General features: G+C 57.9%; 1 protein-coding gene and 1 long non-coding RNA gene across 2 annotated transcripts in view; one reads left to right on the top strand and one right to left on the bottom strand.

The window, feature by feature from the left end:
• Nucleotides 1-14,838, bottom strand: part of FBN3 (fibrillin 3) — a 61,963-nt gene that overhangs the window by 34,090 nt on the left and 13,035 nt on the right. The window contains 22 exon segments of the mRNA XM_059063025.2: nt 586-708; nt 825-950; nt 1,425-1,547; nt 1,745-1,867; nt 3,219-3,344; nt 4,327-4,452; nt 4,622-4,744; nt 5,030-5,155; nt 6,062-6,187; nt 7,197-7,325; nt 7,680-7,805; nt 7,985-8,209; nt 10,018-10,143; nt 10,415-10,465; nt 10,577-10,714; nt 10,829-10,948; nt 12,118-12,243; nt 12,332-12,457; nt 13,721-13,774; nt 14,062-14,260; nt 14,262-14,344; nt 14,467-14,589. Of these exon segments, the coding sequence (XP_058919008.1) occupies nt 586-708; nt 825-950; nt 1,425-1,547; nt 1,745-1,867; nt 3,219-3,344; nt 4,327-4,452; nt 4,622-4,744; nt 5,030-5,155; nt 6,062-6,187; nt 7,197-7,325; nt 7,680-7,805; nt 7,985-8,209; nt 10,018-10,143; nt 10,415-10,465; nt 10,577-10,714; nt 10,829-10,948; nt 12,118-12,243; nt 12,332-12,457; nt 13,721-13,774; nt 14,062-14,260; nt 14,262-14,344; nt 14,467-14,589 (2,748 nt within the window).
• Nucleotides 10,756-13,627, top strand: LOC136794108 (uncharacterized). The gene is made up of 3 exons (XR_010840454.1): nt 10,756-11,259; nt 12,889-12,947; nt 13,146-13,627. It is a non-coding gene; the product is annotated as an uncharacterized lncRNA (long non-coding RNA).

The raw sequence follows: 14,838 nt of genomic DNA, 5'->3' as shown, positions 1-14,838 counted from the left end.
AAAGCCTGATGGGACAGCAGCCTCTGGGGTCTGCCCTGTCCCAGGCGACCCCACGCCCTCCCCTGCTCTGTTCTACTTGGCCTGGAGGTTTGCCCTTGACAGCTCTCCCTGCCCCAGATTCCACGAGCTAACCTACAAAAAGCAACGTTCAGGACATGTTTTTAGCCAGCGGCTGGCAGACTACAACCTGTGGGCCAAATCCGGCCCCCTATCTGTTTGTGTGAATAAAGTTTTATTGGCACACAGGCACGCTCATTCATTCACTTATTGCCTGTGTCTGTTTCCGAGAAACAGGGCAGAGACTGTATGGCCGAAACCTGAAAATATTTACTGCCGAACCCTGTTTGGGACACACAGGCGGGAGACCATTTTGATGGTTGTGGTGGAGGGAGCTCGACTTTGTTGATCCACTGCATTTATTCAGGAGATGATAAATGAGGATGATGAAGGTTAACGGGGCAGGAGCATTACTGGAGACGGGGGTCACACAAGGCCACCTCCACGAGAGGACACGTGAGAAGAGATCTGTGGGCAGTGGGGGAGTGAGACGCACCCCCCCCCCCGCCAGCCCCATGGACCCCACACCTGTGCAGTTGCCGCCTCCGCGGTCCAGCTCGTAGCCCTCATCGCAGACGCAGCGGAACATGCCTGGCAGGTTCTCACAGCTCCCGAACACACAGAGGTTCCCGAGAACACACTCGTCCACATCTGGGGGGGGGGCGACCCCAGCTCAGCGCAGCCCAGCACACCTGGCATCCTGCTCCTGCCACACCCCAGTGTGGGCTCCAGGGACCCGCCCACACCCCGGCAGCCCCAGACCTCACCCTGGCAGGCGTGCTGGTCCTCTGTGGGGCTGAAGCCCATCTCGCATTCACAGCGGTACCCTCCGGGGGCATTGAGACAGTGCCCGTTCTCGCAAAGGTCCACGTTCTCTGCACACTCGTCCCTGTCTAAGGGGACCCAGAGATGGAGGGCTGGGGGTCAGCTGGCCAGGACCCACTCAGGGTGGGCAGGTGGCTCCTGTCACTCGAATCCTTCAGTCACCCAGGGTTCCAGGGAGCTGGCAAGTAGCCCGGGGAACTTGGAGGGCAGGTGACCAAGTTAGGGCCAGGGAGCAGATAGGGGACCTGGTCACTCAGGATCTGGGGTGGAGGGCTGCCAGGAAGTAAGCGAGTGTTCCTGCTCCCCACATCCAGAAGGCTCCATGCATCCTGAGTCCAGGGGAAAAGACTGCCTCCAGGGACTCAGGGTCTGGCCTGTGGCCCCAAACGCTGAAGGCATGTCCTCTCCGGCATCCACGGGGTGGGTGGTTGGATCAGTGCAAGTCGGGAAACCAACTGACCACTGTGGCCACCTTGGAATCCAGCCCCCATGGCTGTCCCTCTCGGGCCCCTCCAGCCTCCCATCCCAACCCCCGACCTCACCTTCGCAGAAGTAGCCGTCCCCAGCAAAGCCCGGGGGGCAGGCACAGCGGTAGGAGCCGGGGGTGTTGAGGCAGTCAGCTCTTGGGCTGCACCCATGCTCCTGGAAGGTGCATTCATCCAGGTCTGCAGGAGATGGATCCCGGAGTCCCCCGGGTGTGTGCACTTAGGGGCTGCAGGGAGGCTGACCCTCCAATCCCAGCCCTGACTGGCCCCCCTGGACATGCCTGAGCCCAGCCACCCCTCCCTGCTGCCTGCCTGCCCCCCACCGCCCCACCTGCCTCTACAGCTCTTGCCCGGACCTCCTGCCCTCAGGCACTCACCGTGGCATTCGAAGCCATCCCCCACCCAGCCTGGCTGGCACCTGCAGCTGAAACTCCCAGGGATGTTGAGGCAGGAGGCATGACCATCACAGCTGTGTCCCCCAAGTTCACATTCGTCCACATCTGAGAGGAGAGGGACCCAGGCATAGGAGGGGCAGGACCAGGAGAGGGGGTAGAGGATGCAACACCCCCGGGAAACCTGGGCCCAGTAGAAATAGGGCTTCAGGTACAGAGTGGCAGGACCCAGTGCAGGAGCAAGGGAAAGAGCAAGGATCCTCCCTAGGGCAGGGCTGGCCCAGACATGTCCCCACAGCACTGCAGGAGCTTCCACCTTCACCCAGAGCCCAAGAGGAAAACCCCCAAACCCAACAGGGCATGACTCCCAGCAGCCCCCAGCAATGGTCTGAAATGGCAGCATGAGAGACTTAGGGTAGACAATAAGAGTCACTGTCCTAATGCACACACTCCCTCTCTAAAGCAGGATTTCCTTCTAAACCAGTGTGTCTACTCCTCAGCTAATTTTGCATCACCCTTATCTCGGCAATGTTCATACACCACCTAAATGAGCTGCTGTTCGCTGCAAGTTTCTTTACGCTGCCTCCCATTTTCACTCACGTGAACATATTTTAAAAGAAAAATAACAACGATCTCTAAGAAATCATGGTTTTGATACTGTTCTCCAAGGTTTGTTTCTAGTATGCATTAAAATAACTATGTAATTACGACAAGTAGAATTATGTTCTCCCAAAAAAGTGTGTTCCAATCCTAACTCCCAGAACCTCTGAATGTGGCCTTTTTTGGAAACAGGGTCTTTGTAGGTGTAACCAAAATCAGATTAGGTCATCCTGGATTACAGTGGGTTCAAAACCAATGGCTGGTGTCCTCATAAGAAGAGGGAAATTTGGACACAGAGAGGAGAACACCCTGTGATGATGGACGTGGAGATTGGAATGGTGTGTTCAAGGATGCCAAGGACCAATGGCCACCACCAGAAGTGAGGAGAGAGGGATGGGAGAGATTCTCCCTCTGGGCCCCCAAGAAGGATCCAACCCTGCCGACACTATGATTTCAGACTCTGGCCTCCAGAACTGTGAATTCTAGAGAGAGTAGATTTCTGTGGTTCTGAGGCACCAGGTTTGTGGTCAGGGGTTTCAGCAACCCTAGGAAGCTAAAACAGGAACTACAGAAGTGTTTAAATGTTCACCCCTGTACCAATTAAGAGCACCAGGCTTGCATGCTTTGGGAACTGATGTGGGTACTAAGGAATCCAGAGCTCCCCCCCCCCGCAGAGCTGTTAAGGGAGCCCCAGGGGCGCGTGATAGGATCCTAACTTTTGCTCTAACATGAGGCCCCACCAATGGAAATGCGTAAAAATGTCTGGCTGTGCTCTGCTCCAAGGGATGGGGCAGACCCCATGAACCCTAAGCTGGCCCCTCGGGGGCCCCCTCGCCTGCTCCACTGACCACCAGCTCACCGGAGCAGCCCGTGGCCCCCTTCCTGACGACGTAACCCAGCTGGCAGTGGCAGACAAAGGAACCCCTTGTGTTCTCGCAGACCCCATGGAGGCAGATGTAGGGGTTCAGGTCACACTCGTCCACGTCTGTGGGATGACAAGAGAGGAAGCAGGTGAGGGTGGGGATGCAGCAGCATTGCTAAGTGCCCTGCCACATGGGTCCCCTGCATCGGGGTTCTCTTTGCCCATCTTCAGGGGTGGGGAACTCCCCCAGTTCCACCACTGGGCAGCCGCGAATATTCAGTCAACAGTCTACAGCACATATTCCATGGAACACACCGGACATGCATTCCCAAAAGGATTTTATACCAAGACATTTAGACAACGCTGAGTTAAACAAAGCTAACTGGATTTTTTTTCTCCTGCAGGCCTTTTTAGAGCCTTTATGCCAACATGGATCCGCAAGAAGGGATGGAGGAAGCAGCATTGCCTATTTAACTTGGTCCTAAGCCCCCTTTTCTTCAGTGTTTCCTAAGACACCTGTGATCGGGGATGCTTTAAGCTGCCCTGGGCTGGACACGTCTCCCTGGCAGGGTTATGTTTTTTACTCCCTGGTACTTCCTCACGCTGGCCACAGCTCTGCCCTGATGGGGCACCCAGTAGACATCTGCTCCCTGGGCCCCGTGATGACCTGCAGGACAGGACGGTGATCACGGCCCAAACAGCCTGGGTCCCCAAGCAAGGCTCAGAGAATACAGTGTCTTTCCATCTAGCTCACCTTCCTCCGCAGAAAACCCCTTGGTCTGCAGTGATCTTATACATTGCTTTCAGAACAGGGCACATGCCTCTGTATGCACTGGGTACACGGTACGTGTTCAATAACTGTTCATAAAATAACAAGGTTCAAGGGCCTCTGCTGCTATGAATGAGATCCCACGGGTCATGGTGCAGGGGCTCTAGGCACAAGTGGTCAGGAGCAGGCCGCCAAGTGCAAAGCCTCATCTCCCCTGCCCGCACGTGACGGGGATGGGACTGGCGTCTGTCTTGCCCACGTGGCCTCCTTGTGGAAGGCCTGGTGGGTGAATTGTGAAGCTGCCTCCTCCACCTGTATGTTGTCCCAGCTCCTCACCTACACACGTCCTCATGTCCAGCGTGGCCACAAAGCCGTCGTAGCAGAGGCAGTGGTGACCCCCCGGCACGTTGATGCACTGGCCCCCGTCACAGATGTCCGGGTTCTCCTCACACTCGTCCACGTCTGCGGGAGCAGGGTGGGGGGCTGGGCTGCAGGCAGGCAGGGATGGAGGGGGAGTCCCAGGGACCCTGCTGCAGGGTCAGCGGCCTGTCCCGGGTCTGGCCGGCTGCATCTGGGTCAGGAAAGGTGTGTTCCCCACCCCAGGCAGGGGGAGGGGGCCGCGCCCACCCACCTGCACACGCCCTCCCATCGGGCAGCAGCGAGTAGCCGTGTCCGCAGCCACACCGGTAGCTGCCCTCGGTGTTAACGCAGTGCACGTGGCACCCACCGTTCCCAGAGCGGCATTCGTCCACGTCTGCGGGAGGCAGGGCGAGGTAGGGGGCGTGGCGGGAGTGAGGTGGGGGTCGTGGCGGGGTGGGAGGCAGGGCGAGGTTGGGGCGCAGCGGGAGCGAGGCGGAGGGCGTGGCGTGGCGTGAGGCAGGGCGAGGTGGGGCGTGGCGGGAGCGAGGTGGGGGCGTGGCGGGGGCGGGTCAAGCAGGCGGGTCCTGACTAGGGGGCGGGGCCAGCAGAGGCAGGGACTTGGAGAGACTGCTGTGGTAGTGGGGGCCTCGGCCGGGGATGGGGGCGGGCGCGGTCTCACCCACGCAGCCTTGGCGGTCAGGTGTGCTCTGGAAGCCGGCGTGGCAGGAGCACTGGAAGGCACCGATGACGTTGACGCACTGGCCGTGGGGACACAGGCCGTCACTCAGGGAGCACTCATCAACGTCTGCAGGGGGAGCACATGGCTGGTGGGGACAGCAGGTAGGGGAGGGGGCCCAGGGAAGGCCCGGTCTGTGTTCAGCCGCCATCTGCAGGACCCCGAGGCACTGGGACACGTGTGCACTCCGATGCACTCATGCTCCTGGCATCCACACTCCACCACACGTGTGAGTCCACACCTTACCCTTGTACAAAGACGCACCCACACCCAGATCCACGTGCCACCCACGTGCACACCCACAAGACTCACCCAACACACCCTTGAATACACACTCACCCTCAGCAGATAACACCCACACCCTGATCCATGCACCTACGGGCACACAGGTCACACACAAACACTCTCACACCCACACTCACATGCAAACACAATCACCCTCAGTAGACACACCTTCACAGCCACATGCACACTCATAAGACTCACAAATACACCTCACACCCACTCATACGCAAACTCTCACTCTTGACACACACACCCACACCCACATGCACACAGCCCCATCCACAAACGCACCCACCCGTGTGCAAACACATCCACACCTAGACACACATTCTCTCACAAGCTCATGTAGATGCACGAACACCACATCCCCTCACATAAGAACATGCATCCTTGTGTAGACACTCAGACTCACACATAAACACCCACGCACACACTCACTCTTACACAGACACATTCCCAGATACACACCTGCATGCTCACACAGACACACAAATACACACTCCCTCCGCCTCACACCCACGCACAGTCATATCACATGGACACACAATGACCCGCACCCATACTACCTCACGCATGCGACCGCTCACATGCATAGACTGACACACGTGTGCACGCATATACATAAGTATGTACTCAGGGAGATGCACAAACACACACTCCCATCATCTCCCTCATGCAACCCACACTCACCCTCACAAGCAGTGCCCTTGGCCACCAGCGCATGTCCAGCGGGGCACTGGCACTCATAGCTCCCATCCGTGTTGGTACAGGTGCCTCCCCGGCACAGCAGTGGGTTCCGGGCACACTCATCCATGTCTGGGTGTGTGGAGAGAGACAGGGGAGGTGTGAGGACGCTGACCTGGCAGGGTGTGATGTGGCCTGTGGAAGCTTCTCTCTGTGCCCCTCTCCCCCAACCCTGTCACCCTGGCTGAAGCCGAAAGGGCCTGGAGTTTGGGGACTTGGGTGACCCATGGGAGTCAGACTGGGAGGGAAGCTGGAACTCTCAGAATTATCAAGGACACAGGCTGACACTCCTGGAGCTGAAGGAGGCCCTGAGAAGTCCCCCCCCCGGAGGACACAGAGGGAAGGCAAGGCCCAGCCCCTCCAGGCATCAGCACAGGGAGTGGGGGACCTCACCACCCACCCACCCCTCTCCTCCCACTCCAGCCTCATGGGCCTCCTTCCACCCCTCAGGTGCTGTTCCCCTCCCACCCGGCCCTCCGCACAGCAGCTCCTTCTATCCTTCACGTCCAGCCCAGGGCCTCTGCATGCACTGTTCTGTCTTCAAGCTGCTCTTCACCCCAATTACTCCCACTCTCTCAGCCCCACAGGCTGGGGTCTATGCTCCCACTGCACCATATGGCCCTTTCAAGTGCTTCTGACAGTGGCTATTTATTTTGCGTTTGTCCGGGGATTTATTTTATTAAACATCTATCTCCCCATTAGGTCATGAGCTCCGAGAAAATGGCCCTCTGCTGCCGAGCTCTCTGTGGTTCCCCTGAGTGGATGCACATGAAACGTTCACTGAATGAAAAAGTGAATGAAAGGGGAAAAGGCTCCTCTGTCCCAGGCCCCCTCCTCTTCTCATGCTACGACCCCCCGGGAGACCTGCCCTCATCTTGGTACCCAGGCTTCTCATTTGAATGCCACATCCAATGTCCAGCAGCCTACAGGGATGACGCCCACACTTGCCGTGTCCCAGCTGGATCATGGCTTCTCCCCGCTCCGGCCCCCTCCGCCTACATCCATCACTGCAACGTCACCCCCATCCCTCGGCTCGGCCCCGAGACCCCCGAGCATCACCCTTCCCGGGGTGGCTGCCTACCCACGCAGTTCTTCATCATCGTGAAGCCACTCTCGTAGCCACGGAAACACTCACACTCGAAGCTGCCCGGGGTGTTGACGCAGGTGCCCTGGCCACAGAGGTCAGGGGAGATGCGGCACTCGTCAATGTCTGTGGAGAGAGTGGGCACGGGCCGGGCCTCCACGTCTGCAAACACCCAGGGGTGCACAGGAGCCCCAAGCTGCTGAACTGAGCCAGGTTAACAGAGGTGCCGGGACTGCACCCCAGATGAGGGCAGGGAATTTCCTTCCAGCCTGGAGGCCCCTGGAGCCCACCTCCGCCAGCTCCTCCTTTTATAGCTGGGATCCTGAAGGCCCAGAGAGGGTGTTGAGCTGTCCTCGGTCACAGAGCAGGCAGGTAGACAGGCAGGAAAAGGCCGGTTCTTGTCTTTTAGGTGCCTCTAGTTCATGGCCCCCATCCCTGTAGGCGCCCCCCACCGCCCAGGAGGCAGATGCAGGCACGTACCTGTGCAGTTCCATTCCTGGGCGTCCAGGGCAAAGCCCCCAGCACACGAGCAACGAAAGCTGCCCACGGTGTTGCGGCAGGTGCCGTGTGCACACAGCCCGGGGAAGGCTTTGCACTCATTCACATCTGCAGCATGGGAACACAAAGCGTCACGTTGCTCCGATGTCTCCGGGTCCCCACCTCCTGAGCGTTCACCCCTCTGGCCACAGATGTTTGCTCTCTCCCAAACACACTTCCCATCTCCAGGCCTCTGCCCACGCTGTGCCCTCATCCCCATCCACCAGGCTCACTGAGCCCAAACACACCTTTATAGAAGGGCTGGCCTGAGAGGAAGTCCCGGCTGGCAAAGCCCAGCCCCCGGGGACACAGGCTGGCAAACGCTGGGGACTCAGGCTCAGGGCACGCCTCGCACGCGGCCCCCCACGCGGCCCCCAAGGAGCAGCAGCAGATGTCCATCCGGTACTTGCCGGGCAGGGCGGCCCCACATTCATCCTCATCCCAATGCAGGAAGCAAAGTTCCAGGCGCACATCTGCAAGGAGGGGCAGTCAGCAGTCCCACCCCTGCCACACCGTGCCTGCCAGGACAGGCATTAAGAGCCTCCTTCAGCAGCTTCTTCTGAAACTTCCTCCCCAACGGGAAGAGTGACTTCCTCATGCTGAGATTCGATATCATCCAATGCTTCCTTTTTTTTGGGGGGGGGCAGCGCTGCACGGCTGGTGGGATCTTAGTTCCCTGACCAGGGATCGAACCTGGGGCCCCCAGCAGTGAGAGCACCGAGTCCTAACCATTGGACCACCCGGGAATTCCCAACAGTTACATTTAAAAAATGATATAATCCAACAGTTACATTTGAATAATGGTATAATCCAAAACTTACACTATAATAATAACTTCCACTGCTAGGTGCTTGCTATGTGATGGGCACCGTTCTAAGCTCATCAATCCATTGAATCCTCAAAATAACGCCAAGAGGAAAATATTATCATCATGCCCATTTTACAGGCAAGAAAACTGAGGCAGAGAAGGGGTAGGTAGTTGACCTGAGGCCAAACAGTTAGTAAGAGGTAGAACGGGGTTCAAACCAGGCCATCTGGCTCCAGAGTGTGTGTGTGTTTAACCTGTAAAACTCCCTTAGAATAATCTGGGAGTGGATAAGCCTCCCTCAGCACCAGACATGAGGGTCTAAGAATGGGGCTGGTTAACTACGGCCTGGGGTGCCAGCCTCCTGTTTTTGTAAATAAAGTTTTATTGACACACAGCCACATCCATTTGTTTCCGTACTGGTATGTGGCTGTTCTTACACTACACAGCAGAGCTGAGCAGCTGCAACAGACCGTGAGGCCCCAAAAGCTGAAAACATTTACTCTCTGGCCCTTTGCAGAAACAGTTGGCTGATCCCTGGTCTAAGCCAACTTCTCACTCTTTACAAAAGGAACATACATTTAAGTGGGTCCATTTGAGGACAAGACCCTGTTACAGAATCTTTAGGAAAAAAATAAAGATAAGCAGAAGTGCCATGACACACAGGGATCTGTCTTAAGTTCCCGTGTACCCAGTGCCTTGGTCCAGGGCTGACCAGACTGAGCCATTTCACCTGGCCGTGAATTCAGCAATGGCTTTTTTCTCTTTACTCAGTGACTTTCTTTCCTTGCTCACCTTTTGGAACCAGCAAGAAGACCCGCTGCACACCTGAAGCTCAGTTTAGAAGGAAATCAAAGTTGAGAAGGGTCATCAGGGCCCAGCTGCCTATGTTGACCAGGCTCCAAGGTGACCCCAAGGAGGCTACCAATGGATTGATGGGACGACAGGAGGAAAAACTGATAGAACTCGGAGCACTACTTGCTGGCCGGCACATGCTTTTGGCCAAGAAATGTCTTGTTCAAGATGCTGATAGGGACAAAGCAAGATGCCCTCATCGAGGGGGAAAAGATCTCAGAGCCTTTGAGACTGAGGGTAAGCCATTCAGGGTGAGGGTTTGAGCCCTGGATGCTGAGGAAGGTTCACCAGCATCACTCAGCACTCATGCTAGAGGTGCCTCCTGCTCAAATCCCCCCGTTGTAAACCTTACTCTGTAACAAGAAAGAATAAACGAAGGTTGCCAAGTATGATTCCACGAGATTTTGCCATCTGCAATGACCTTCCTTAGAAGGGCAGTTAAGAAGATGCATCCCCCAAAACAAATGTCTTTGGAGACACGTGGGCAGGAGGTGGGCAGTGAGCAGAGGGTCCTGGAGGACCCCCGAGATCCCGCTTGTCCCTAGGAGGGGTCTCCAGCCGCTGGGGGTGGAGGCAATGAAGGGCAGGGGGGCCCTGCATGGGGACCCAGCCCGTACTCACCCACGCACAGGCGGCCCGTGGCATCCAGCGTCAGGCCCTCAAGACACTCGCAGTGGAAGGAGCCAGCGGTGTTGAGGCAGCGCCCATTGGGACAGACCCCCGGGAAGACCTCACACTCGTTCACATCTGGGCAGCGGCAGGCAAGGGGGAGAGGCAAGGGCTGGAGGCTCCCAGGAGCTGTTCCCCTGGGGCCTCAGGACACCACGTGGTCCTTGGGGAGGGGGAAGGGGCAGTGCCAGCCTCAGGGGCTGGTGGGTCGAGGGGAAGACCCAGGTACCAAGAAGGGAGAATGTCTCGATCTCAAATGACTTCAGGGAGGGGGCCCCAGGCAGCCCCCATGACACTCGCCCACGTGTGGCTTGGAGGGCGAACCGCAGAGGGTGGGGATGGGGGTTACCTTCGCAGCTGAGCCCCTTCACGCGGGCGAAGCCACGGGCACAGGCGGGGTCTGTGGTTGGGGAGAGGAGTCACTGTCTCCACTCAAACACAGGGGATCTGTCCCACCCCAGTTGTCCCGAGGGCGTGGGAGCCCCCGGAGCCCCCCCACCCAGGGCATTACCCATGTCACAGCGTTCGCAGGGGCTCCCCCAGGCAGCCCCGAGCGTGGCGCAGCACTCGGACCGCAGGGTGGCTCCGTGCAGGTTCGCCTCACAGCGGCCATCCTGGACCTTCAGCCAGCAGGTGCCTTTGGTGCTGTCTGCGGGGAGGGGCTTGCTGTCTCACCTGGCGGGCCCACACCTGCACGCCGACCCGCAGAGACCCAGCCTACTCCGGGGCGTCGGGGTCCCCGCTGCTCCGTGGGGCCTCTCACCTAAGCACACGGTGCCGGAGGGTCCCAGGCGGCTGCCGGGGGCGCACTCGCAGGCGTAGGAGCCGGCCAGGTTGCGGCACACGCCGTTCACACATGGATTGGACAGGCACTCGTCGACGTCTGCAGGGACAGCCGCCCCCAGCCGCCCCACCCCCCAGCGAGTCCTGAGCTGCAGGAGGGGGAGCCCCACCTGACCAGGGGCCACTCCTCCCCACGGCTGCCAAAGTCCAGAGGCAAGGGGCGCAAGCGGTCAGAATACAAGGGAACGGACTGCGCAGGCTCAGACGCACGTGAGTTTGCACTGAATCCTCTTGTGCACCTGCACAACCACGCTGACGTGCAGGGTCCTGGGAGCGCACACAGGTAAAAGTGCAGAGATAGGCACGGTGGGGAACCGTGGCCCTCAAAGGATCGGTCATGGCACAAGACAGGTGAGAGGCAGGAGGAAAACCCAGAGGGGATGGAGGCCTGGGTGTGGCCAGGGTGGGGGAGGGGTGTCAGCTGGAAAGAAGACAAAGGACCAGCGGAGGGGTGGGGCCAGACGGAAAGCTTTTGCGTGACTCTGTGTGTGTGTGTGTGTGTGTGTGTGTGTGTGTGTGTGTGAGTGCGCGTGCGCGCGCGCAGTGACTGTGAGTGCCAAGGGATCTATGCGATGGGCAAGGTCATCACAACAAAGTGTGTGTGGGCAATGGCGAGCATGCACACTTGAACGTGTGTATGTGTCAGTGACCGCACGTGTGTGAGAGGGAGGATGGGCACGTATTCTTGTGTATAAGCGTGAGTGTGTATGAGCACGTGAGTGCACAACTGTGCAGGTATGTGAGGTTGTGTGTGTGGCTGTGAGCCTAAGTGTGTGAAAGGGTGAGTGAAAGAATGTGGGCACACACATATCTTTGAGAGTGTGCGTGTGAGGGCGTGTGACTGTGGGAATGTCTGTGAGTGTGAATATGGGTATGTGAGTGTGTTTTGTAACTGAGTGATCATATGCACACACGTGTGAATGTCGGAGGGTCTGAGTGTCTGCATAAGGGTGTGCCTGAGGGTGTAACTGTGGCTGCGAGCATGCGTGTAAAGTGTGAGAACAAGTGTGTGAATGTGGGTATTGCGTGTGTACCTACGAGTGTGTGTAACTGTGAGACTGAGTGTGAATACATGTATGCCTTTGAGCGTGTCTGTGTGCATGAATGCAGGTATACATGTGTCTTTGAGCATGCGTGTATCCACAGCATGCAGCGTGCATAAGAATCTGCATGTACGTGTGCGTGGCTGTGTGCCCCGGGACCCTGTACCTTTGCAGGTCTCCGTGTCTTGCCGGAAGCTGAAGCCCTGCAGGCAGGAGCAGCTGTAGCTGCCAGGGCTGTTCCGGCACCGCCCGTTGTCACACAGGAGGCTGTTGAGTGCACACTCATCCACATCTGCAGGGTGAGGGGGGGAGAGCGGGGTGAGCGGTGTGCAGTGGGGGCGGCCCACCCACCTGCCCGTCCACTTGCTGGGCACGCTCACCCATGCACTCCTTGCCGGCTGCGCCTGCCTCGTAGCCCAGGTTGCAGATGCAGCGGAAGCTGCCCCGCAGGTTCTCACACATACCGTTGGCACAGACATCAGGGTCGAGGGCACACTCGTTGATGTCTGCACCAGGAGGAGGGCGTCAGCAGCTGCCCTGGCTCCCTGGAGGCTCCAGAAGCCATGTCCCCCGGGGCCAGAGCTCCAGCCTAGACCCTGCCTCCTTCCCCTTGAAACCAGGGTTTCTCAGCACTGTGGATATTTGGGGCCAGATCATCCTTTGCTGTGACGGGGGGCATCCTGTGCAGTGTAGGATATCGAGCAGCATTCGCAGCCTTACCCAGGAATTGCCAGTAGCACCGTCCCCAATACTTGTCCAGACATTGCCAAATGGCCCCTAGGGAGGGGGGGCAAAACTGTCCCCAGTTTGGAACTCATGGAACAGATGTTTATATGGCAGCAACATAATTTTGAAAAAAAAGTGCAATCATAATCACTACTATTATAGGATGTTCACTATTTTGTGCCAAGCATATTAACTCATTTGATCCTCACAGCATCCCTGAAATGGGTCTTACCGTTATCTCCACTGTACAGACAAGGAGGCACAGAGACGGTAGGTAACTTGCCTGGGGTTATTCAATCAATAAATAGTAGGGCCAGGATTCGAACCCACGCATCTGGCTCCAGAATCTCCAGAATCTGTCCCTTTTAACTGACGGGGGTGGGGAAGGGGTGGACATCTATCCTGCCCTGATGGCCTAGCAGTGGATGGGAAATCTGACAATTCTAAGTCCTTTTATTTCTTGCTCAGGCAGAAAGGCCGTTTCAGGAAGGGATAGTGTCAGAGGTTGGAGTCCTAACCCCCAGGATCTCAGCATGTGACTTTATTTGGAGACAAGGACTTTACAGAGGTGATCCAGTTAAAAGGAATTCATTAGGGTGGACCCGCAATCCATTCCAATGTGACTGTATCCTTATACAAGGGGGAAATTTGGGCACAGATGCACAAGGAGAACCCCATGTCAAGAGGAAGGCAGATGAATCGCTTTGCTGTACACCTGAAACTAACACAACACTGTAAACTTAAAAAAAAAAAAAAAAGATGAAGGCAGAGATCAGGGTGATGCTTCTACCAGCTGAGGATTTAACAGTGAAGTGCCAGAAGCTGTGGGAGAGGCATGGGACAGACCCTCCCTCACAGCCTCGGAAAGAGCCATCCCTGCTCACACCTTGATCTCGGACTTTTAGCCTCTCCAGAGCTGTGGGAGAATAAACGTCTGTTGTTGAAGCCTCCCAAGCCTGTGGGACTTTGTTACGGCAGCCCCAAGCGACACGACAGTGCCCAACCACGACGCCACCCCTCTGTCCCAGCACTGCCCCGCTCACCTCTGCCACCCGTGGTGATGCCAGGACCACTGCCGTACAGGGCCTGGAACTCGGCTGGAGTGGCGGGAGCAGAGCAAGAGGGTTCACTGGCCATTGCCGAACCCAAACCATGCCCAAGACGTGGGCCCTTGGAGCTGAGCGAGGGTCTGGGACTAAGATGCCACCCCGCGATGGGAAGAGCAACTTCCTTCCGTGTCTTCTTGGGGAGAGAAATCCCCACCCCACCCCCACCCCATAGGAGCCAAGCCCTCCCCCCCACTGTCCCCTCCTGCCCCCTTGGGTGATCATCTAGAAGCAAGAGCTAAAGGAAAGCGGGTGGAGGTGGAGCAGCCGACCCTCACCGGAGTTCTTGGCAGGACACAGCTGGCAGGGCTCCCCAAAGCCGTGGTCGAGGCTCGCACAGCAGCACTCGGATTTGGTGACGGCACCGGGGAAGGGGCGGGCACAGGAGCCCTTGTCGAGGGTCCCGTAGCACGTGCTACGCACGTGGGCGTCCACGCACACGCGGCCATCCGCACCCACCGCGAGCCCCCCCCCCCCCCAGGTAGTGGCAACGGAAAGAGCCCTCGGTGTTGGTACAGTGGCCCTTCATACAGATGCCCAGTGTCTGGCACTCGTCGATGTCTGCGGGGGGCCGTGGGCGACTGCGACAGGTCCCAGTCTCCCCGCCACCCGCCCTCGCCGCCTCCCCTCACCTCTTCCTCCCCATCCCCATCACTCCCCTGTGGCCCAGCCTCCAGCCTCACCCACGCAGTGGCGGCCACCGGGCGCCAGCAGGAAGCCGGGTTTGCAGAGGCACGAGAAGCTGCCGTCCTCGTTCAGGCACACTCCGTTGGCACACGTGGTGGTGGTGGCACACTCGTCGTGGTCTGGGGACACCGGGAGAGGCTGGTTCCCAGCACGGTCCCAGCAGTCACCCCTCTTTGGGCCAGCCCTGCCAGGTAGACCAGCCCCCTCACTTTTCCAGGGACCCTTCCCAGGGCAGTTTAAGCCTGACAGGACAAAAGGTGACTGTCGGGGACTATGTCGACTTGGATATAGTGAACTGCTGGAGTATGAACTCCCCTGAGGCAAGACCGGGGCCACTAGCTCGAGTCTGCATCTTCCATCCTGACACA

This window comes from Kogia breviceps, chromosome 4 (assembly GCF_026419965.1).
Source record: "Kogia breviceps isolate mKogBre1 chromosome 4, mKogBre1 haplotype 1, whole genome shotgun sequence".
NCBI lineage: Eukaryota > Metazoa > Chordata > Mammalia > Artiodactyla > Physeteridae > Kogia > Kogia breviceps.
Note: the sequence above shows the minus strand (reverse complement) of the source record. Positions and strands in the feature narration are given on the sequence as shown.